At 47.5% G+C, this 24086-nt stretch overlaps 1 protein-coding gene across 2 annotated transcripts in view; it reads right to left on the bottom strand.

Annotated features, from left to right (window-relative positions):
- Positions 1-386: 386 nt before the first annotated feature.
- FAM78B (family with sequence similarity 78 member B) overlaps positions 387-24086 on the bottom strand; it is a 90432-nt gene continuing 66732 nt past the window's right edge. Inside the window, exons 2-3 of one of the 2 annotated variants that reach the window (XR_008293002.1) lie at positions 10768-11698; positions 387-1707 (exon numbers count right to left, since the gene is read on the bottom strand). Coding sequence is in view for 1 of the 2 variants with exons in the window: in XM_053208941.1 (XP_053064916.1) it covers positions 11176-11698 (523 nt within the window). In the remaining variant the exon portion in view is untranslated. Of the gene's footprint in view, positions 1708-10216; positions 11699-24086 lie in introns of those variants that run through there. The other variant, XM_053208941.1, reaches the window with a different exon arrangement.

Consider the following 24086-nt stretch of genomic DNA (forward strand, 5'->3'; position numbering starts at 1 on the left):
AGTTGGGTTATAAAGACCGAGCATGGACCTTCCCATCAGGGTTGGAATTTGGAGACATAAATGTCACCCAAGTGCCCTTTAAACCTTTGGAATTGGGGAGTCTGGGGGAGGTGGAGAGAGAATTCAGAGTGGAGTAGATTTCTGCTTCTGTTCCTAGAAAAGCTGGAAATCGTTTGAGCGCCCCCGGGCTGGGTGCAGGCACCAGCCTCGAGGTACAAATGGTGAGAGATCTGTTAACTCTGCAGGGAACTGCTCAGGTTGGTTGACCTGATGGGTAAGGTTCACTGAGGAGGAGGGGCTGGAGAAATTGGAAGAGAGTTCTCATTCTCCAGTGGCTGCTCCCTTTCTTGCTGCGGCAGGAAGCTTGGAAGCAGAGGATAAAGGATGTGGGTGGGTGGGAGGGACGAAGGAAGGAAAAACACAAACACTAGAAGTGCTTTTCAATCCTAGCCTTGCGTTGGGATCATCCGGGCTTTTAAAAACACCTGCTCCCAGGCTCTATCCCCAGATGCTGCTGTAATGAGTTGGGGAGGGGACCAGGTATGGATGTTCCTCGGGCATCTCTAGTGTGCATGTGGCATTCAGAAAGTGGCACCAGAGCAGAAAAATGAGTCTAGTTTTGAGGCGGCCAGGCTGCAGATGACTGGCCACCCCCACCTGCGCACACAGAGCAGGAAAGCAGGGCTGTTACAAAGGGGAGGAGATGGTGGGATGCCAGAAGCTTGTATGTGGACAGTTGAGCGTCTGCTGATTTGTGTGGCTTTGTGACCTCACTAGCTGGTGGTTTCAGGTCCCATTTCTGGCTGAAAATCTAGTTGGGGGCAAAGTGGGCACGGAGAGAGTTCCCCTCCCCCCGCCCTGCTTTCTGTGGCTTCAGAGAGGAGTAACTCACTGTGCTCTATGAGGCCAAGAAGACAAATTCTGGGGCTGGATGCTTCAAAGGTGGGAGTGGATTTTCTGCCGTATAACAAATAACATATTTCATAATTCGATCAACCAGTAAGCAAGCCGATCAATAAGCCAACAAATAAAACACTGCACACCATTTTTGCCCTCCGAGGGTGGTTCTCCCCCACCCCACTGATCCTGCTGACATACACTTTGCTCTTGGTCACCTGAAGACACTCAGCCTGGTGGTGCAGGGGAAGCAGGACTGCTTTGGCCCTGGCTCCAAGGGTCAGAGAAATCTCGACAGAGTATCAACACTGGCCACCCATGTGGAGACGGGAGGAGAAAGGGAGATACACATTCCTGCTGTTTCCCACCCAAAAGTGTAGGGAGGGAAGGTGGAGTTTGAGAACCAAGGCTGAGCCATTTTAGGTGTCTAGGTCCAGGCTGACCAGCTCTTCTCCCTGGGCAGCTTCAACTTCAGGGTTGGGGATGGACTTGAGATCTGGATGGACCCAATCCTGCCACACAAAACGATACAGCCCGTAAAGCTCCCACTTGAGCACAGCCTGCTGAGAGCCAAGCAGCCAGCTCAGCCAGTCCATGGGGAGCACTGTATGGCACATGGTGGGGCAGAAGGGGGTACAGGTCACGGGATGGGAGGGTGGCAAGGAGACACATGGGATGGCATTCGTTTTAATGGGAAATCAGCTGTCCAGGTCTTCAGGTTTTAGAGCCACCAGCCATGGCTCCTTTCCTCCTCTTTAGTCTCTGCCATGTGGTTCTGCTTGATGGACGTGCCTTGTCCTACTAGGTAACCTGTATGTGGACATAAAAACATGTAAATAAAAGGGGCATTAAGACCGTGACTAAAGAATGTCATTCCTTACAGGTCGATGTTTATAATCGAGGCCTTATAAATAGATTTTAAGGGGACAATGACCCTGAAATTCGATGCAAAATTATTGGGACTTATTTACTTATGTATTTCTCTGCAGAGATGGTCTATGGCATTTATGCGGGTCTTGAAAAATGATTAAAAACTAAAACAATATTAAAGGATTCCAGATCAGCCATCGGCATAACCACTATCAAGGCATAAAGGGATCTAAAGAAATGGTTGGGAATTCCAGGGCCCCACCCCATGGCCTTGTTTTTCAGCCTCTGAACGCACAGGAGGATTCATCAGGACCCCGTGGCTTACCCCGTATTCCTCCCGTGCACGGGTGCACACTTCAGCCGCACTAAAACTTCTTGAGTGTAGGTCTACCCTACTCGAAGTTGGCAATCAGTTTTTCTTTAAAGAAAAAAACAACTTGCTACCACTATTTTTGTGTGGGGGTGGGTATTTCTATCTGTTGCTTTATATAATAGTTGAGGTCCCAAAGCAGAAGTGGGTGAACTAAGTCTTTCGAATAAAAAGAATAATTTTGAATGCATGGAAGGAGTTGCTCCAAGGTAAACCCAAGCACCAGGCATCCTCCCCTTTCTTCCCTGAATGGCAGAACAAGTTTTTATGATAACAGATGAACACTGTTGCGCTTTCAGAGTGTATGCGTGGTTTCAGTTTCAGGAAGAAAACAAACCTGAAATTCTTACATAGATTGTTGTCAAGTAAACTTGTTCCAATTGTTTGAAGTTTGCAAACGACCTCATCATGCATACAAATGGGGGGACTTGCTAGCCTACAAAGCCATTCTAGAAATGGTTCCTCCATAAACCCTATACTCTGAAAGAACTGCCATGCTTTAGTGTCGGCGAATGCCAGTTCCCCTTCCTGCAATAAGCGAATGGTCAGAGGCACTGACTCTGCCAGCCCTTGATGTTTTGCATGGGACAGAATGTCAGGTATGGTGGGTGAGGGGGGAGGATGGGGCTCATGTGGGCTCATGCAGAAGCCTTGTCACAACCTCCGAGTCTGTCCGCTGCTCATGGACCATGCTGGAGAGAATCCTGTGTGCAAAAGTCACATGATTGGGACGACTGCTTTTATGACCATTATAGTCATTATTATAATATTCATATTATGTTAATTGTATTAAACTTGTGATACAGTAAGGGTGACTTTGGCTTAGCATAGTTTTTGTACAGGAAATATTTTAGCTGCATGGTTGAGCTTTGTCTCTCTGTTTCCCCAAGGCAAGGCACAGGAAGCTCAGGGCTCTCTGCCAATGTGTTCTCACAAGCTGAAAAACGTTGAGGGGGGTGACTATGGCACTGAGAACAGGCCTTCTTCCCTTTTCACAGATGGAAAAGTGAGGGTGCCCTGCATGTGACCTGCATAATAACAAAGTCAATTCAAAAGTATGCCTCGGAGGTCTGAGGTCCCCTAGTCCGTGAGCCCCTCCTGAGCCTTTGAAAGAGGGAGCTGGCTTGGGAAATGCCTCCTCCTTTCCTGAAGAGGACAACAGACAAGTCGCTTTGTGGTGCGGAAGGTTTGGAATCTGAGTTTAGAGCTGCTTATTCTCTCCCTATTTCCTTTCTGATGAAGGTGCCCAAAAAAGGCATTTTCCTTTGTTTGAATTTGTGAGTGACTCTTGGGGGCAGGTGTTTTTATTTTTGGTGTTTTCAGAAGACCCATGAAACTCTTCAGGTGAGACGATGGACGAGTCTTAGTCCCTGATGCGTGTGTGTGAGTGTGCACGCGCACACTTGTGTGTGCGTGCGTAGACGCATGCGCACTGTAGCGAAGAGAGAACGTGGTGTAGCGCCCGGGTCCTTGTTCATCTGATATGCATATGCGGAGTCCTTCTTTCTTTTCTAATTAATTAGAAGTAATAGCTTTCTATGGTTTCTGGTACGTGAGGGAGTGAAGTGGGAAATAATTTAGTTGGCTGTCTTGCTTTCAAAGCCCAGTTTAATGAAATAGTTCTCAGCCTGAAGCGCATGTATTATCCTTCCTGTTATTTTTCCAATTAACATCTCATTGCATCATGTCTGCGAGGAATATTCGAATTGGTTTGAAGGGTGAGGGTGAAGGGACAAGAGCAGATGGAGAGAGAACCAGCGGTTTCTTCCCCCACCAGTGCCTGCGTGTGTATGGATGCGGCTGGAGGGTTTCCCCCAGTGCCTTTCCTTGGAAGAGATCAGACGACTTGACAGAGTGCTGCCTTGTCACCTCACCCACCCTCGCCAAGTCCTGGGGCCGGAAAGGCAGCTTCCCCTCGTGGGCAGACTAGGGGGCCCCTTGTTAAACTTCTGGGGTTACTTGTGTTGTGGGGTTCCCAAAGGGGGACAATGAGTGGTGCCCAGAGCCTTCTGCGAGCATCGTCTCCCTCTGGGCTCTGTTCCTCCTGACACACAGTACACGCTCTGTATAAATACTTGCTGGAAGAATGGGTATCCAGAGGGATCTCACGTAGCCGCCCTCACCCACCCTTCCTGGGAAGAAAACCACGCGTAGAAGGTGGCAGAGAGCGGGGCTGGGATCCAGGCGAGACAAGCCAGGTGTCCAGAGTGGACACTGGGGGGGGCGGTTCACTCGCACCAAGCGCAGTGCTGGTCTTTGCACAAACTGGCATTAAGGGCCTTCTGAGATTTCGCACCCTGGGCGCTTTGGTTGGTTCCCCTGCATCCCTGGCCTGGCCTGAGGCAAAGCATTCTGTCTTCCTTCCTGTCTCCTGCCTGTTCCCAGAGACACTGGGCCTCAGCTGGCCTGAGACCAGGCCCCCGGGCAGCCGTCTTGCCGTTTGAATGTGTCACGAGCACTGTCAGAGCCCCTCCCGGTCCCCAGGGAGGTCCAGGGGCAGCTGGGGCCCTCATTGCTGTAATTCTGGTGTCTATTTTCCCTTCTCTCGGGCTTTCTGACCCAGGACACAGCGGTTTTAAGGACTGAGCCACGTTTTCTGGGTTAGCCAAGAACCAATGGGAGCCCGGAGGCAGAGGAGAGGCTCCGGTGTGTGGCCGTGTGGCCCGCCGCCCAGCGGCCTGGCTTCATATTTATCTTGGTGAGAGGAGCTAGCGGGCTCTCTTCTGGACCACTCCCCAGCTGGACAAAATGACCTCTCCTCAGCCTGTGGCGGTGGTCCCAGCTGGGAGGGGGCACAGTGATTTGTGGGGACAGGGCACCTTGGGCAGCAGTCCTGAGGCAAGCTGTGTGGCTGGTCCAGGTGGGGCCGTGTGCGATGGGGCCACAGCAGGCAGGGGGGGCAGAGAGAGGGGCCATGACCAAATATGCCTGCAGTGTGGTGGGACAGCCTGGGGGGGGGGCGGGGATGGTGCAGCATTTGAAGTATTTCCTCCTTCTATGAGTACTTTGAGGGTCAAATCTGTAATGCGACCTGCAAACTGTGGAGTCCCGGCCAAGATCTGCAGCATCAGAAACTGTGTAGAGACAGGCCAGTGGGAGATTCCCCCTGCCCCAACACACACACCATAGATATATAATTATATATAATATGTATCATTATTTTCCCCCTCTGTATTAGTGGAAACCCACAAAAAGGTGTGTGTGTGTGTGTGTGTGTGTGTGTGTGTGTAAAATTATTATTATTATTTTCTGCCTCTGTATCTCTTGCCTGAGTTCATGACAAAAACAACGCAGCTGTCCCTGGCTGGCTTCTCTAGGCGGCTTAGGTGGCAAAGTGTGCTGGGATTTCAAGTCTGGCCCAGATCTGATATTCAGCCTCCTTTTCTTACCAAAGGCTTCTTGGAGTTGCAGCTACTTAGAGTTGCAGCTACAAACTCTGCCCAGAGCTGCCTTCTACACGGCTACACAGTGGTGTCCTTTCCTTTCTTGACTGCCAGGGTCCAGGTCTCTGCAGCAAAGCGTCTGAGGACAGGGGGAGCTCAAAGCCCACCACCCTCCACTGAGCCAGGCTTACTTGGCAGGGAGCCTGGGTTTCCCTGAAATGGGAAAATGGGCTTCCAAGTAGATAGAACTTAATTAAGATCCTGCAACAAGCACTGGGCCCCGTGATTCTACTGATGTGACAATAAGCTTACATCAGGAAGCACGTGAGACATTTTGGAGTGTTTCCAGACATCATCCCACTGTCCTTCCTGACTTGTGATGTCGGCTGATTGTATTAGTGGCTCAGTTAACAGAGGAGGAAACTGAAGCCTGGGTGAATGAAATGATTTGCTCAGGGGCTATTTCACCAGCTGAATCTCAAGTCATGCTGAGGTACTGGGCTCTGGCCTCCAACCTCAGAGCACCCAGACGAACCTCCCTAATCACCTGAAGGCACAGAGCCTGGGAGAGTTGAACCCAGACTCCTCAGGAGAGCTGATCTGTCTTGTCAAACTGGATCCAGGGATCAATCAGGGCAACTCTGCAAAGACTCCCTCCCCTTGTTAGTCAGTCCTGCCCGAGGAATAGCAGTGGCCAGAGAAGCAGAGAACACTGCTTGTGTTTAATGAGGGAGAGAAGTTTCCGTGGAAATGGAGTGAAGGTGTGGAGCCAGAAGACTGAAGCTCAAAGTCCTCAGAGCATGACTCATATTAAGGACCTTGGACAGCTCACATGACCTTTCTCCTCAACTCCCTCATCTGCAAAATGGGGTTATAAAGCAGATCTTATAGGGTTGTTGAGACTAAATGACACAATCTTTGGGTCCGTGCTGTGTAAACTGTAGCATACTAATCAAACGGGAGTCATTGTTGTTAATAATCACAAAGACAGAAAGATAAGGCCAGTCCTCAGATTTCCTATCTTCAACAGAGATGTTTTTTACTCTATGTAAAGGACCGTAACAGCCCTTTGTAAACTGTGAAGCCGTGTACACCTCAGAGGAATTGTTAGCGGGACTGAGGTCAGTGGTACGATCCATTATGGGAGGGAGCACGGCTGACCGAGGAGGGCAATGGCACTCACCTCCCCAGATGCGTTCCCATAAAAGTGTTGGAGGAACAGCCCAATAACCTTGCCACTGAGCTGGCAACTCTCCTGAAGGTCTTCCATAGGCAGATGTCCTACCAGGGAAACTGGAACCAGATGTACTCAAGATCTCAAAAGAAATTAATGGCAATAAGACTCCGGGGTAAAAATATCTTTGTGCACCGAGCTTGCTCACTCAGCTCCCTTTCTATCTGAGGATCATTTAGGCTTAATTATAGAGTTCAGGCGTTCGTTGGGTTTTTGATTAATTTTCTTTTCAGCTCGAGGAGCGTGTGAGTGTAGTGGGTCTGTGTGTGTGTGTGTTTACATCTTTCTTTGCAACTCAGTCGGGAGCTGGCTCTGGTAATGTTTAATTGTGCCCTCCATTCTAACAAGATTGTCCAATGTGCCAACCGGAGCTCGGAAAGCCATTGTCTCCGCTGCCTCCACCCCACGGGCTGTTCCTGCCGTGTTGAGGGATGGTGGGTGGCAGGCCCTTGCTCAGCTGGGACCCTTACTGCAGGATGCCTGCTTTCCTCCTCCTTTTGTGCTTATGGTGTTTAAGGGGTTCTGGGACCAGGAGAGCAGATTTCCTCCTCTACTAATTACCAGTGCCGTGCCGAGAGCTACCGACTGACAGCCAGCTCACCCACACTGCAGCCCCTGACAGGCATTTTTCTGGGCCAATCTCCCTGGAGATTACAAGGTTCTCTGCATTAGAAAACAGTGTTAGTTCTCTGATTTTTAATACATCCACTTAGTAGCTGGTAGAGACTACATGACTGTGGGTGAAAGTGACTTGCTTTCTCCTTTGCTTCCTTGTCTTTTGTGCCCTCCAGGCAGGGAACATCTGGGGAGGCCGCGCAGGAGTGTCCTAGCATGGGATTTGGAGCCCAATGGCCCAGTTCAAACCCCAGCTCCTGACATTTTCTGTTTGTGTGCCTATGGATGAGTCACTTAACCCTTCTGGATCTCAATGGATTTTCTGTAAAATGGGGATAATAATACCAACAACAATATTGCACTCCTCCTAAGACTATCTGGGGATGAGAAAACACATGTGGAAGCCTTTGGTAAAATACTCTACAAATCATAATTCTTTTATTTTACTGCTCAGAATTGTTGCTTAGAACATGATTTTGACCTCTGAGATATCATTCCTAGTACCAGAGACAGAGAGTTATTAAAGGCCCATGGAATGGTAGGTGGAGTGAGGACCAGCCTCCAGCCTTCTCATGTGCTGTGCACTAAAGCACTGACCTGGGAATATAAAATCCATGCTGCAAAGGGCCCAGATTAAGAGCTCAATCTTGAAACAGCTGTCATGGATAAAAGGGAATCTGGAACATTCAGTTTTTGACATAACTGTAACGAAGATTTCACCCTATTTTTTAAAGGATGAATTTAATGGTCTCTAGTGCTACAAAGGTAAATGGTTCAGGGATGGAAACGAGGAGAGGACTGTGGGTGTCAGGTAAGTGTGACCATGCTGTGCTATGAGATTTAGGGGACCCAGGCTCTTCTCTTGGCTCTGCTGCTGATTAGGTCTCTGACCCTGAATAGATGAGCTAATTTAACTCTCAGTTTCCATGAGATCGTGGAAGAAAGGATCTCAAAGGTGACTACATTTAAGATCTATGACCTGACAAAACAGTCTTTTCCACACGGGAATCAAAAACTCTGGTGTCACCAGAAACCATTGCGTATGTGCGTGTTCGGAATCCAAGTATAGTCCTGACACCTCCCGACTAAAACCTGATCAAGGCACTGAGTGAACTTCTCTAAACTGACGGCATCTGGTATCAGACCCAGGGAGTCTCAGGGGAAGAAAAGCCGGGTGGGAAGATGTGACCCCAGTAGAGATTTCAAGGTGAATTCTCTCTTGTTGGAGAGCCTTTCATTTGACAATATCCTGACTAAGCTGAAAGGTAATGATCTAAGGATCAGAGAAAGAGAAGGGATTGTTTCCTTGTAAAACCACTATAACTTTAAAATAATTGGCTGCAGGGCAATGGAGCATTCTGCCAGGCTCATTCCAGAACCAAGAGACCCAACTGCAGAGCTTGCAATGGTATCACCAACAATAATCATAATGTATATTTGCCCAAGGGCTTTTAACTTTTTATAAGCACTTTCCCCTCTATTTTTCTCATTTTGGTATTACATAATTTTCCAGAAAACTGGCCAGGTCATTTCTTTTCAAACTCTGAAAAGTGTGAATTTTCAGCAGGAGCAAGTCTAGTTAAGTATGCTACCCTTGGCTTTATACAGCTATACCCTTGAAAAAGTTACATTATATGTAAACGTGATTGTGGAAGTCATCTTGTTTTAATGGATGGGCAAGGGGAATTTAAAAACAGAAACTTTGTATAGGATCTTGTAATTAAGTGATCATTTTTACCAGCTGTTTGGTACAATGTTGGTTTTTTTAAATATTAGGTTTTCTTAGGATAGGGCCATGTGGGTTAGATTCTAGGATCAGTGTCTTAGCATCCCATAAGGTTGACATCTAATTCATTTAGAGGGAAAAGTTGTTTTGAACATCAGAGTGAAAAATAAGCAGCTTTATTTCAGCCATGGCGTTCTTTGGAGCTCCCTTAAAAAACAAGGAAGCATGGGAAGGACAGACATAACAGCTGAATTATTTTTAAATGGAATGTCTCCAGGTCTCCTATGAGTCACTGATGTGTCATTAATGTGCTGTTATAAATAGCTCAGCTTGCCATCAATAACTAATCTATAAGACGGTAGCTGGTGGTTGGGGTGTGAGGTTAACACTACATGATTTCAAGTGGATCTGTTAACCCTCTCTTGTAAATAAGCACCATCCCCTGAGACTAGAACCTGAAAGAAATTAGACTTAATTGCATTTTTAATAAAAATAATTTAAAAAGTCCTCTTGCTTTTCCTTCTCCATTCCTAGACTCTGGGAGAAGATCTCATTGGAGCCAACCATAGGACTGTAATAATTACTCTGACCCTCAACTCTTTCACCTCTGAAATTAGGCTGCCGGTATCCATCCATAAAATCCACAATGACACTGTGGCAGTTTTATAATTATTTTGCTTGGGGGATTTGGGTGATGGAAGCTAGAAGAGCTGGAAAAATTCTTACTGTAAAGACTAGAAACTCTTTAAAATGTTTGAGATTGGCCTAGCTAAAGGAAATATGGTCTCTCATCCTTGATGGTTGGATCTCAGCCATAGAGTCTTGCTTAATGTGAGCAGCTCATATTTTCATTAAAGAGCTCTGAAGTTAAGCATTATGAAGCACTTTCTCACAAATGCTCATGCAGTTAAAGTTGAGCTTCTGTGAAATTGAGCTAAAATAAACATATATAGATAAAAAGCGTATGTACTGGGCTACAAGTACATAGGTAGGCACTGCTGGCAAATGTGTTAGTTATGCTGTCTCCATCCTGACGTGTATGTTTGAATGCGTGCATGTGTATACATATGTGCATTCTGTATGTTCACATCATTCAGAAACTAAAAAAAAAAAACAAAAGGAATGAAAATAGTATTCTTATTTGTTAAAATGTTCTTGAAATTCTACATGGATTCCATGGTTTAGAAACAATTATCTTTTTGTAAATTTAGGGCTGGAAACGGGGAACAGAATAGGCAGCTGTAAACAAAATTGCAATTAAAGTTTCACTAAAAACATGGCAAAGGCCCCAAATATCATAGCTACTGTAGAATACAGGAACTATCTATCCAAATATTGTGATTAAGGAATACTCCGAACGATCAGATTTTGGAAAGAAGTGGGTAGATGGAACCATTGAGAGTCTCCATCTGTCTGTTCACATCAGGACCTTGGACAGTTCCAAGGAGGCTCTCCAGAAGGGAGCCCATATCACTCTCTCGTTTTTTTAAAGTGTGCCTTTCATTCCACTGAGTATGTTGAAGAGCTGATGGTCTACCAATAAATTCACAGGTATTAATTTGTAATAACAACTTATTTCTTTCTCTCCCCATTCTCTTCGCCACCTGACTTTCATTCCACCCCCATCCCCAGCACCCTCCAGTCAGACAGTGGGACTGTCTGTCTTACAAACACCTGGTGTGGATGTTTTCACTCCCACTTCTAATTGGTTGGGAAGCAGCATTTGCCACAGGCACTGTTTAATTTTGTTTCCATCCCCTGCATCTCGCAGGAAAGCAATGGTCAATAGTTCAGATAAAAGAATCATCTTGGTCAGCTCCAAAATATGGCTACTTGCATGGTAATCACAGCAAGTCTGTCAAATCAGCGATTTCTTTATTCCTAAAAGGAAGGGAATTTTCCTAAGGATTATGGTTCTACCACCCAAGAAGCAGCCCTACTCTTCACAAGTGGCTGCAAAGGCTGGCAAACCGAGAGGTCTGCTTTGGCTCAGAAACTCAGTTTGGCTCCTGCCACCCCTGGCAGCCTCACTGCGTGTCTCAGCGTCATGTGCTCCACACACAGTCAGGCCAGTCTGCTTCTACTTAGGAGGGATCACAACCAGAGGTGGCCCTCGTTTGGGTCTCCACATGAGGACCTGGGCATCGTTGGCATTGGGTTTCACTAGTGCATTAGGGGGGATGGGCTCCATCCGGCTCAGGATCCGGGGCTGCTCCTGCTGAGTCCTGCCCACTAGCCGGGCCCGTTGCCCCAAGAGCTGAAGAGGGTCCACCTCAATGTCCACCCTCATCCTCCACTTGATGGTCTGCAGAATGATCTTCTCCTTCGTGGTGGTGTTCATGGCCACCAGCCAGGTAGTGAAACTTTGGTCCCTCTTGATCCTTGTGAGCAGTGGCACATTGCTGTCACTCACTGGCACTGCCCACGTCACACTTGGGTAGAAGTTGTCATTCATGCTGACGGAGAACCTGGAGATCTTGTTGGTGGGACCAACCAGGGTCACAGTTTCTGTGGTGTTCCCGTACCAAGGGTAGCTCACCCCATCTGAGTCACTGATGGCTTTTACTCTCCCTTCCCTCAAGTCAGGTAGTTCCCAGCTTGACCTGGCAAAGCAGAAGAGATGCACAAGAAAAGAAGAGGCTGTATGAATTTTTCAAAAGATGGAGAGGTGCCCAACACTTACTAACACAGTCAACTTGGTCAAAATGGGAAGCTCAGAGGGGAATTCAGGTCAGAAAGTTCTATGCTGTGCTGCTTTGGGATGAGATAGGGACAAATCGAAATAACACAAAGATTAAAAAAAAAAAGTTAAATAAAATCATAGCTGGTTTAACTGGCAACGGGAAGCTCAAAGAGGCATTTGTGAGCCCCACAAAGAGGTATCAACCACTTGGGATGGTGGAATTGTAATCAGCTATTTAGAGTCATTCCATTGCAATAACAACTTTCTTGGGAAGTATGAATGTGTGCAAGGTTTGTTTGTTGGGAAGAAGTGGTTACGGTTTGATGTACTTGAAAGGAAGCATCAGGTGGAAAGGAGGGCAAAAGGAGGCAGAGTTAAGGGTTACACAAATTTCCCAGAAAATCACAGTCGTAGAATTTCTACTCAACAAAGAGGGTTGCTTAAATTCCAATCATTGGCCAATCCAGCACTTGGAAAACAGACATAGAAACTGACACACAAGGAGATAAGGTCACCTTCTGGAAACCACCTCAAAGCAAACATTGTGCTGTAGGCTGGCATACATAGTCTCTAAAGTGCTATTGTCCCATTGACTTCAGGTCCAGACTGGAAGTCTAATTGCTAATTTTATTTTATTTTTTTAAAGATTATTTTAATGTTCATTTATGTTTCAGAGAGAGAGAGAAAGAGAGAGCGAGCCAGGGAGAGAGAGTGCAAGGACGGGGGGCGCAGAGAGAAAGGGAGGCAGAGAATCCCAAGCAGCCTTCACGTTGCCATGCAGAGCCCAATGTGGGGCCCAGACCCACGGGTCATGAGATCATGACCTGAGCTGAAACCAAGAGTCAGATGCTCAACTGGTTGGGCCACCCAGGCACCCCATTAATTGCTTAGTTTAGCGAACCTGCCATTCTGGGCACTTTGCTACTTCTCTTGGGTACCCCTGACTTTAGCCCATGTCTCTTCCCCCAGCTCATCATCATCATCATCACCACCGCCATCATTGTCACAGCTGATACTTATTGATTGCTGCTCTATTTCAACCACTGTGCTAAGTACTTTAACTATGTTGTCTCAGTTAATGCTCAAAATATCCCACAAGATGAATGAACTTTTATTTCCATTTTACACATGAGAGGATAGAGGTTTAAAGATGTTAAGGCCCATAATGTGGGTTCTACAGATTGTAAGAGGTGTTGTTAGGAGTTATTTGACTCCAGACTTTGTGCTTTTGACCACTATACCATATCACTTCCCCAAGTACCCTTACATGGTTCTGGAGAAAGTCAGAGTGGAGGGGACTCTGGCTGTCCATCTGCTTGCAGCTCCCAGAGCAGCCACCGGGAGCTGGATTGAATCCAAACAGAAGCAGAAATTAAGTCGGCAGAGCCTAAGTGTGCATTCTCCATATATCCACTGCTGGGACTAGGAATGATTCTTAGTAATATGAGAAGATTTTTTTTTTTTTTTTTAGTGAAAGGCAGAGGGAGAGAGAATTTTTAAAAAAATTTTTTAATGTTTATTTATATTTGAGGGAGAGAGAGACAGAATCCAAGTGGGGGAGGGGCAGAGAAAGAGGGGGATACAGAACCTGAAGCAGACTCCAGGCTCTGAGCTGTCAGCACAAAGCCAGACATGGGGCTCGAACTCACAAACCGCAAGATTAAGACCTGAGCCGAAGTTGGATGCTTAATCAACTTAACAACCAACCACCCAGGCACCCCTAGAAACAGAATCTTAAGCAGGCTCAATGCTCAGTGAGGAGTCTGACACAGGGCTTGATCCCACAACCTTGGGATCATGACCTGAGCCAAAACCAAGAGTTAGATGCTCAAACCACTGAGCCACCCAGGAGCCCCAGAAGAATGTAATAATTAAAGAAATAAAAGAGATGCTCCACTCATCAGCTAAGTTCTTCCTCTTATGAAGTGACAGAAGATCCTACAGGGCTTTATACAAATGGCTTAAGAGACAGCTCCACTGTCAAGTTGATGCTGAAATGTCTCAGCATCTTTTACTGTCACGCAGGGACATTGAGACACTAACTACTGCCTCTGGCTGGCCTCCACAGCACTTCCAGTGTGGCTTCCTGGAGAGGAAGTGAGCGCACAGCTGCAAGAACCCTTTCTCTTGTCTGCATGCCCTTGGTAGCTGCCGGGAGTAACTGCAGTGTATCATGATTGGCAGAAATGAAGAAGAAGAAATGACCTCAAATAGAAAGTCAGAGAGATACCGTTTTGCTGCACATGCTGGTTGTAGCTGAGCCAAGGAGTAGCTCACTGAAAATGCTGTGGCCATTTCTTACTGTACAAATGGGAGTGTTATTTGAGCAGGACATATTCATATATGGGTCAGAGGTCAGGTGAAGCCCAATCTGCTTATTGGGTTTATGAAATGGCCAGACTGGAGTCAGCTTCTTGCCTCCAGCCAAAGTGTGGAGACAGTTATTAAGTCACCAGGCATTTACTTCCTGTGTTGCCTCAACTCTGATCTCCGTTTAGGTTACAGTGACGAGACCTGTTTGGGGTTCTTTTGTGGGACTAGAGGACAAGTATTCTCAGCAGTGTAACACTGTACTTAGACACTGTGCCAACTGTGGCATACTGGCTGGGGAATTTGGTTTTTGATTCTGTTATAACGCTGTCCTTTTAAAGACTGGCTATCTTGCTGGTTGATTAAGGTACTTTGTCTATAGTGTCTTCACAGTTCCTATTTTTGCCCCCATCTTCCTGCCCAGAGCTACGTGAACAGACTTAAGCCCAGGGTCTAGAGGTCAGTCAAGTGAGAAATTTACAAAGCTTAGTTTGGTCCCAGATGTTCCGCAGAGATAACATAAGGCTCTACTTTTGTGTCTGTCTTGGGAGAGAAGGAAGACACCCTTTTCTGGGAAGATTCTGTGGAATAGAGAAACAAGCTTCTTATTCATCACATGGAAACAAAGGGACATGGCTGAGTTTAGCCAATGGGTGCAGTGACCTTGGGAGGCTACATACCCCATCCATCCACATTGCTCTGACTTTGGCCACTGCTCTATTGGAAATCCTTTGGATCTGAGGCATGTTCTCTCCCACAGCCCCAGGGAGGGTTTGATTTTGGAAGTAGCCAAAATTCACTATGACTTAAATCTAGTGAATAGGGAGTAGCTTTCTTTTCCAAAAATATCATAGTTTTATTTCTTTTATGAAAAATAGGTACTAATGCACATTCTAAGGTAGTGGCTTTTTTTTTCCTCCAAAAAGAGTTATGCCTATACAATGCATGGTTGGTTTATATAGCTGATAAACCAGTTTGATAATGGTTTTCAAAGAAGTCCCTGATGAATTTCAGGAGTGATAGTACCGTGGAGTCACTCTCCCTTTTAGAGAACTACTTTAAATGAATGCTTGAGGCGCTTCAAATTCTACATGGTCAAAGTGAACTCACCATCTCTAGCATACACTTGGCCCCTTCTCCCATCTCTGCTGCAGCGGGTGACCTACTACTCACCAGTCTTCGAGGCCAGAAATAAGGGCCATCTTCCTATGCTCTTTCCTAGACTGTCTCAGCTACCGCATCACTGCATCCTGTGAATTTTGCTCCATATGTGATGTTTGAATTTATCTCCTTTTCTCCAGTTCTCACTGCCGTCATTTAATTCACACCCTTAGCATCTCCCACCTGGTCTACTGGTAAGGGGCCACAGCTGGGCCTCTCTGCATTCAACCCCAATCCCTTTCAAATTCATCTTTTAGCTGCATTGGTGTTCCCACATGCAGACATGATTCTGTCCTTTCTACACCCTTCGAAGTTTCCTCTGAATGGGCATCAATGGCATCATCTACATGGTAAGATTCACGTTTCTTAATATATGGCTCTCCATGGTCTGGCCTTCCCACCCTAACATGCCATGCTGTTCTTCCCCTCTTCCTTTTGCTCATGCCATGCCCACTGCCTGAAGCTCTCTCTCCCCTGCTAAAGTCTCACTGGACCTAAGTACTCTTTTTTGAGAATCATTACATGCGTCACCTCCTCCAGGAAGCCTTCTCTTCCAAGCTCTCCTGGATATATCCAGCTCTTTACAGGTCCCAGGTTATATTATAATTGTTTGTTTATGTGTCTGCTTTCTCCATTAGATTATGCTTTCCTTGAGGCTTGGGATTATGACTTATTTTTGGATCATTAGTACTTAGCACATTGTTGGCAGATAGTAGATCTTAATACATTTTTGTCGAAGGAATATTTTATTTAAATCATTTTCATGCTTGTCTTATATACAGCTTGTATATAACAAAGTGTTTTATCTCAGTTTTATACTTTATATTTTCCCTCACCTTAAAAAAAACTATTATCTACCATTCATGTATTCCAATACATGAATGCACCATGTTTGCAATTACAATTCCAATACATGAATGTTTGCAATTACAATTCCAATACATGAATGCACCAATTGCAATTACAATTGCACCATGTTTAACACCATGTTTATCGTTGAGGGGGAGGCAGACAAGACACACACAAAATGAATGAACTGGTGACTACAAATGTATTTAGTGACTGTTCATGCCATAATACACCTACATACCAAAATTAATGACACAGACTTGGAGTGATACAGGAAGTCAGAAACATGGACATCCATGCAGGCTATAGGGGGAGGGTTTGGGGAGGAAATGGAACTTGAGCTGTGAGGAACAAAGAAGGGCACACCTTGGCGGGAGGTTCCATCATGGACAAATGTGTGGCATTAAGCATGAACATGGAGTGTCCAGGAACCAGAGGGACCACCTGGGAAGAGTGGAGACAAGGCTGGTTGGGCAAGGCAGTGTCAGTCTGGGAGGAAGTGCCTTTAATAATGGGCTTGAGCACTGGGCTTCATCCCAGGGGTGGTGGGACTTTTCAGCGAGAGATGATGAGCCAGGAAGAAAGGTGATGTATGAAGAAGAATTAGAGAACCAAAGGGAGGGAACCAGGATGCTCTGGAGCTTTTGCAAGATTCTAGGTGATCTTTAGTGAAGCTTTCATCTAGGCTGGTGGCTGAGAATGGAGAGGAAGGGCCACATAAAAGAGATACTGCAAAGGTAGATCTACTGTGGCTTGGCAACCGATTGCCTCTCAGAGACAAAAGAGGGAATAAAGTAAAACATTCATTCAAACAATTATTCAGAAGAGCCAAGCACAGTTGACTGGTGTGTGTGTGTGTGTGTGTGTGTGTGTGTGTGTGTGTAAAATCATTCTCAGAAGTGACAAGGTGTGGCCTCACTGTGGCTGACATGCCACACCCATCTCCAGACCCACCCACAGTGGAATTTCAGGGTGCAAAGCTCTGACTCTTCCATTAGGCAGGGAAGATGGAGTCGTGTTTGTCTTTGTGTCTTTGCCCAGGACATGGTGGTTAGAACATGGAGCACACACACAACTCTCGTTTCTCCTTGTGTCTCGCTAGCTCTTCCTCACCATCCTTTGCTGGTTCTGCTTCATGTCTCAACCTTCTACCTTCGGAGGGCCCCAGGTCTCAGTCTTTGGCCCTCCTCTCTTTTCCATCTTGGTGAATCCAGTCTCATGGCTGTAAGTACCATCTACATGCTGACCACTTCCAAATTTCTATCTCCAGCCTGGATTGCTCTCCTGGGCTCCATATAATCCCTGGCCCACCTGCCAACAACCCTGGAGTCACTCTTGACCACTCTCTCACCTTCCACTTACTATTGGCAAATCCTGTTGATGTCGTCAATATCCGTCTAGAATTCAACTCCTGCCCATCCATCACCTCCATCGCCACTACCCTGATCCAAGCTACAGCTGGCTCTCCTGGGTTGCTGCACTAGTGTCCTAAACTAGTATGCTTGCTAATACTTTTGCTCTGCTGCTCTGGTCTACTTTCAACATGGTGGTCACAGTGGTCTTGTTAAACAAACGTGAAATTATGTCACTCCTCTGCCCAAAACGATTCCACGGCTCCTAAACTATTTAGGAAACGTCAATGTTCTTAAAAGGACCTAGGTGGCCCTGCATGATCTGGGTCTCCATTTCCTCTTGTATATCATTAACTTTTCTCTCCTTCTTGCCCATTCTGGCCTCTGTGCTGCTCACTGAGCATGCCAAGCAAACTCCCATCTCATGGCCTTTGCACTCTTCATTTTATCTGAAGCATTCTTCCTTCAGGATCTGTAAGGTTTGCTCCCTTGCCTCCATCATTCCTGGCTCAAGCATCGTGTTCTCAGTGCCACCTTTCCTGTCAACCATATTTAAAATTGCAGCTTCCCAACCCAGTGTTCTTCATCCTATGTCTCTGATTTATTTTTCTCCACTGTCTAATATAATATATAACTTATTTCGTTTATGGTCTCCCAACTCCCCAAATGTAAGCCCAAAGTATGTCTTATGTTGTGTTCACTGCCATATCTCCAGTACCTAGAACAATGCCTGGCACGTGGAAGGAGTTAAAAATTGGGGCCCCTGGGTGGCTCAGTCGGTTAAGCATCCAACTTCAGCTCAGGTCACGATCTCACAGTTTGTGGGTTCGAGCCCCGTGTTGGGCTCTGTGCGACAGCTCAGAGCCTGGAGCCTGCCTCAGATTCTGTGTCTCACTCTCTCTCTGCCCCTCTCCTTCTCACACTCTGCCTCTCAAAAAGAAATAAACGTCAAAAAAATTTTTTAAAAAGGAGTTCAAAATTATTTGTTGAATAGATAGGTATTGAAACAGTCTGAAGTGAAAGGTAGGAGGAGACTGAGTTTCAATTGGGACGCGATGCTTTTGTGGGGTTGCAAAGTTGGGTCTAGAGCTTAGGAGAAAGTCAGGGCTAGAGGTGTAAATCTGGCAACTGTCTGCATGGAGAGGGTCAGCTGACCTGACGGTGATATTGGGATCACTGGAGCTGAAGGAGATGCCTTAGGAGGCTCATTCAGATGGCCAGAAGACAAAGAGGAAACTAAGAAGCAGAAGGACCAGCAAAAGGGGACAATGAACTTCCAAAGTCAAGAGAATTTCAGGAAGTCACCGGTGTTTAAAGCCACATGAACTGGAGAGAGTGGGGTTAAGAAAAAGACCATTAGATTTATTATCAAGACAGCGGTGAAGATATGCTGGTGGAGGCCTTTCGGTAAGGAGTTATGGGGGGAATGAACAAGCACAAGGGGAAAAAAAAGAGAATTCAGGTAATTCCTTCAAGAAGTTGGGCACCAAAGTTGGAGAGTTGTCCGAGCAGAGGAACCGAAAGCAGGATTTCTGGAGCCAGGTTGTCTCGGCTTGTAAACTGAGTGCTACCACCTACTGGCTGTGTCAGTTAGATAAGTCACTTGCCCTCTTTATGCCAGTTTCCATCTCCAAGCTAGGCATAGTAATAGGACTCCCTTGATGTACTTGGTGTGAGCCTTAAATGAGATAATGAATGTGAGGCGTGTGGTCAGGCATCGGGCGTGAGTAAGTGAGATTTAAGTTCAGATATAAGGAAGTGAGACCCGGGAAGAGAGAGGGTTGGGAAAGAAGGAAACTCACAGCCGTCGACCCTTCCAGCTGCAAACACTTGACAGTAAGCATGTGAGGCAGGGATTATTGTACCCTGGTCACACACAAGGAACAGAAGCTCAGAGTGAACTGTGCAAACTCCTCCTCCTGGGGAGGGCAGTGCCAGGCTTTGAAGTCAGGTCTTTCTGGCCCCAAACCCTGCTTTCTCTCCTTCACCATGCTTGTGGGAAAGCTCCTTAATCTTAACCTTCAATGAGTCCCCAATCTCATTTTTTTCTCTTTGAGGTCTTCTTGGTGGTGAGTGGAGAAAGCACTGATTTGGGTGTCAGTGCCAAAGTAACAGCTGGCTGGCCTCAGACAAGACACTCCTGTCGGCCTCAGGCTCCTCATGTGTAAAATGGGAAGGCAAATTAGAGAAGGAAAGTGACTCCAGGCAAGTTATATCTCGGAGCTGTTACAAGGATCACACAGAGCAATGGCAGGTGAGCAGACGCTTTGGAAACTATAACACACGAGACCCACATTAGTTATTATCTCAATTCCCCTCCTTCTCTTACAACCCTCTCCTCACGGGATAAACACAGTGTTTTCATTTTGGACAATCAGTCATTGACCCAAAGCGCACAGCTAATGGACTCGCCAATGGAGCTAATAATGAAAGCATTGATTATTGCAACCTTCATGCTTTCTGCAGCCCAGTTTTAGAAGAAAAAGGCAAATCTTCTTTAAACAAGCTCGTGCGAAGCATTTCATTCAAATAAGTGGCCCCTGGGTTGAGGTCCTGTTTCTACCCGGACCCAGCCAGTTCTCCCAGGGCCCACGAGGAGCAGAGCAACCTCCCCGAAGGAGCCCCTCTTTGCTCCCCCCACCCCCCCGAAGCCCCATGGTCACCAAGGAGATCGGGAGCCAGCAGCAGCATTCTTGAGGGCAGGGAGTGGGCAGGTATTCGGGGGGTACTGCTGACACTGATGTTCCCTGATTGATGGGTGGTTTCAAGGGTGTTTCAAGCTCCCAGGGAGGCTTTGAGATCCAGGATGATGCTGTCCCTCAGCCCAGGCGACCGGAGCTCCTGCCTGGCCCTCCACTTTAAGAGACCCACTCTGCTATCTTCTGGCTATGTCATTTCACATTGTGGGGCTAAGCGGATGTGTCTATCTGGAGCCGGTGCCCCATCTTCTAGACCATGCTCTGGGTATCTGGGATCTCAGTATTCCCAGCCCATATGGCCCCACACTTGCCTCCACAGTTGATGCAAGGCCTTTTTCCTGGTCTGTCTTTTTAAGGGTAGTCTACTCCACCTGTGTGAGCCAAAGCATGGTTGTTTGTAAGGGGCATGTATGGAGTTTGGACAGGTGTGTTAGGTGGTTAGGTGTCTACATGCATATCCATGATGGTCCGTATCTCTCTATATGGTACAGAGCCAGGGTGGGAAGGAGAGTGGGGCCAGCTAGGGGCCGGCTCTTATCTTCTTATGCCTCTATACCCTAGCACAGAACTTGGAGTCTGAGAATTCTAAATCTGAACCTCGCTTTCTAGGTTGTTAGAAAGGTATTATCTGTCAAGGTAAAAAGACAGAACCGATGTGATTTAGCACTGCCAGTCTGACTTACACCCTCAGCTTTCCATTAGTTGACTTAGAATTAAAACTACTATTTAGAAATATGGTATATAGGCCTTCGTTTGTGCTCTTACCTTGGACCCCACAAATATTGGGGACAGGTGGAGGTGGGAGCTCTGGAGCCCCGTGGCTTTGGAGCTCTGGACAGCTCTAATTCAAAATTTTCTTTTGATTTGTGTGCTTTTACTCACATCTGTTCAGTCTTAACATTTACAAAGTACTCCCAGAAATAGTTTTGTACCCACTTCTTATATCAGTCTCATGAAGTGGGTATCATTCTACTTTCCATGACACAATACGGAACTTGCTCAGGGGTCACATAGCTAGCAATGGGCAGAACTGAGTTGCGATTCCGGGACCTGATTCAAAATCACATGCTTTCCTCACAATGACGCCCTGGTACCAAATTAGTGGTCCAAGCGTTCTGAAAAATAATGATAATAGTCATGGGTGATATTAGCTGACAGATGCTGCTGTCACCAATAGTGAAACATTTTTTACACAACTGCTAAACAGACACCCTCTGCTCTCCCCAGGTGCCTCCTCCCTAGCCATCCAGGTTCCTTCCCAGGGCCCCAGATCTCTCCGAAATTCACCAACCAAACACAGGGTTGGACTGGGGACCTCCAAGACCCTACTCCAGCTCCAGGGCTGCATTTCAGCCCTGACCTTATCACAGGCACTGCTCTGAGTCTGTGATCTCTCCACCTGGTTGAATCTGTTCTTACAGGAGACTGGCTGCTGTTAACTTTACTGCCCTTTGATGGTGGGAAGGGGCTCCTGCCTTCTCTCTTTACCTTCATGGCTCGAACCTATGGCGTCACCACTTGGGAAGGTGGAAAGTTAAAGAGAATGCCGTGTTTGCTGAGGATTCAGACTTTTCCCCGTCTAGTGCTGGGAAGAGCAGTGCACCCACATCCCGGAGAGCCTCCTGCTCAGTGTCACTTCTGACTTGGCAAAGGCAGCGCCCAGCACCTCTGCTTCCCCGGAGCCCTTCCACGTGAGGAGCTTGAAGTCACAGCCCATGGCGAGTGAGTTAAGGGAGAGGAGAGGATGGAGAGAAGCCCCTTTCCAGGAGCAGGTGGGGGCAGGGCTCAGGGCTGCGAAGAAAGCTGCGGTGAGAGGTGGGGGAGGAAGGGGTTCAGAGCCAATGCCCTACGTCACCTGGTGGGTCCAGACGCCCACTGCCTCTAGGCAGCCTCTCAGCCTGTTGAGACACCAGTCCCAGCCCCGGCCCTGGCACGGGTCCCGATTCTCAGATGGTTTGCACCATGATTACAGAGTAAGTTTTAAAATTAGGTCTTTCCTCATTCTGCACTGTTTATGTCAGACTCTGAGAAGCCGCCCACCTCCTCTTCCGCCCCTTCCTTTCTGACCACATCCTTTTTTCTTGGCACATAGCGAGGCATTTTTTTCCCACAGCAGAAAAGACCATTTCCAGTGTTTTTAAAGAGCCATCCGTGTTGGGAGAGGCTCCATGTTTAAGCGAAAGGCTTCTGTTGCCGCCGCATTCATGCTCTGTTTTGATTGGGTTTCTGTAGCATTGGAGACACCTTCTCGTTATGTATCTACCCTTCACCACTTGGAGGTCAGTTTCTCCAGCAGACCCCCTGTTCCAGCTGGGTTCCCAGAGGCCTCTGCTGGCTTGTTCATATTTGACAAGCCTGAAGTCTTGGGTCAGTGGCCAGTTTTCTGGGTCACGTCTGAGGATGGCTCGCTTCCGACTCCAATTCTGGGCTTCTTGGAGCGAAGCGGCCTTCCCCACAGACAGGTGCAGGCCAGGGCCGCCTTAAACACCGAATGTCCTCACTCACACCCGTGGGCCAGGCATGCAGGGCCAGACTGTGTCCCTAGGGAGCACCGTGCCCTCTGAGCTAGGCACGGTGGGGGTCCATGCCCAGCCTCCAGGGGCTCACAGCCTACTTGCACTCAGAGGCTCCCCACACCCTCCTGTCCTCCAAATGAGGGTCCTTCCTCCATCTCCCAGAGGCTGCTCCAAGGACACAGCCTGGAGGGGGTGCTGTGTGCTTCACATTCACGATGTGCAACCCTGTGAAGTAACTCCTCACTTTCGATTACAGAACAAATACAAACGAATGATTTTTTAAGTGAGAACGTAGGCAAAACAAAAATAAAGGGAAATGCCCATAGTCCCATGATCATTGATTACTACTCTTTTTCTTTCCTTCTTCTTTTAGAGAGAGTGAGAGAGGGTGCATGTGTTCCTGAGCTGCGGAGGGGCAGAGACAGAGAATCTTAAATAGGCTCCGTGCCCAGCACAGAGTGTGACATGGGGCTCAATCCCATGACCCTGAGATCATGACCTGAGCTGAAATCAAGAGTCAGATGCCTAGCCAGCTGAGCCACCCAGGGGCCCCATCGTAGATAACGACTTTTACCATTTTGGGGTGTCCATTCAATAACGCCTTTTTTAATTTTAACTAAGAAGCTATCTGTAGTAGTGAAATCCCAAAATGAGAGGGAAACAACACGTATCCACTCTCCTCCTCCTCTTGTCCATCATTTGTCTGGCCTCTAGGGGATTCAGAGGATTCAGTTGGCTTCCATGGCTAGGGTGTGCAGCCCATGCCCCCCCCTCCCCCGCCCCCGAGACCACTACCTGGTCCCTTTGAACTCTTCCAGGGCCGTGGAGCAGAGCTCCTGGATGGTGCTGTCACATGGAGGCACTCGCTCTGCTGGCTGGTGGGGTTTTCGGGGCCTCAAAGGGAGGAAGTCTGATTTCTGAAGACACAAATGCAGTGGGTGTTCTCCCCAGAAATGAGCTGCTCCTCCCGGAACACGGGACCCCACACAGCTGGCTTTCTTTGGGCTCCACAGACCCTGGGCACTCGGATGGCTGCCCTGGATCTAAGCCGGACTTAGGTCCCCATTCACTTCTCCTCTCTAGGGTCCCTGAGTCCTCCTGATTGAGTCTCCCGCACCACCTGCAGCTCCCGACGGGGGGTTCTGATCTGCAGGTTACCACACTGCCAACCTATGCATTCGGGGTGCGAGGAGCCATGGCCTCTTCACCCCGCCTGGTCCCAGCCCCAAGCCAGGCCTTCCCGGGGGCTCCTACAATCTAGAGCCCTGCGGCTGCTGCGACAGCGAAGGGCCTCTGACCCTGTGAGCACCCAACCCCGCCCCCCCCCCCTTTGCTTTTGTCCCTCCTGTTGTGTCACGGACCGGGAGGAAGTGTGGCTCACTTGTTTCTTTTTGTGTTATTCAAGTGAGATTCCTAGTTTG

The sequence above is a fragment of the Acinonyx jubatus genome, chromosome E4 (genome assembly GCF_027475565.1).
Source record: "Acinonyx jubatus isolate Ajub_Pintada_27869175 chromosome E4, VMU_Ajub_asm_v1.0, whole genome shotgun sequence".
In the NCBI taxonomy this organism is placed as follows: domain Eukaryota; kingdom Metazoa; phylum Chordata; class Mammalia; order Carnivora; family Felidae; genus Acinonyx; species Acinonyx jubatus.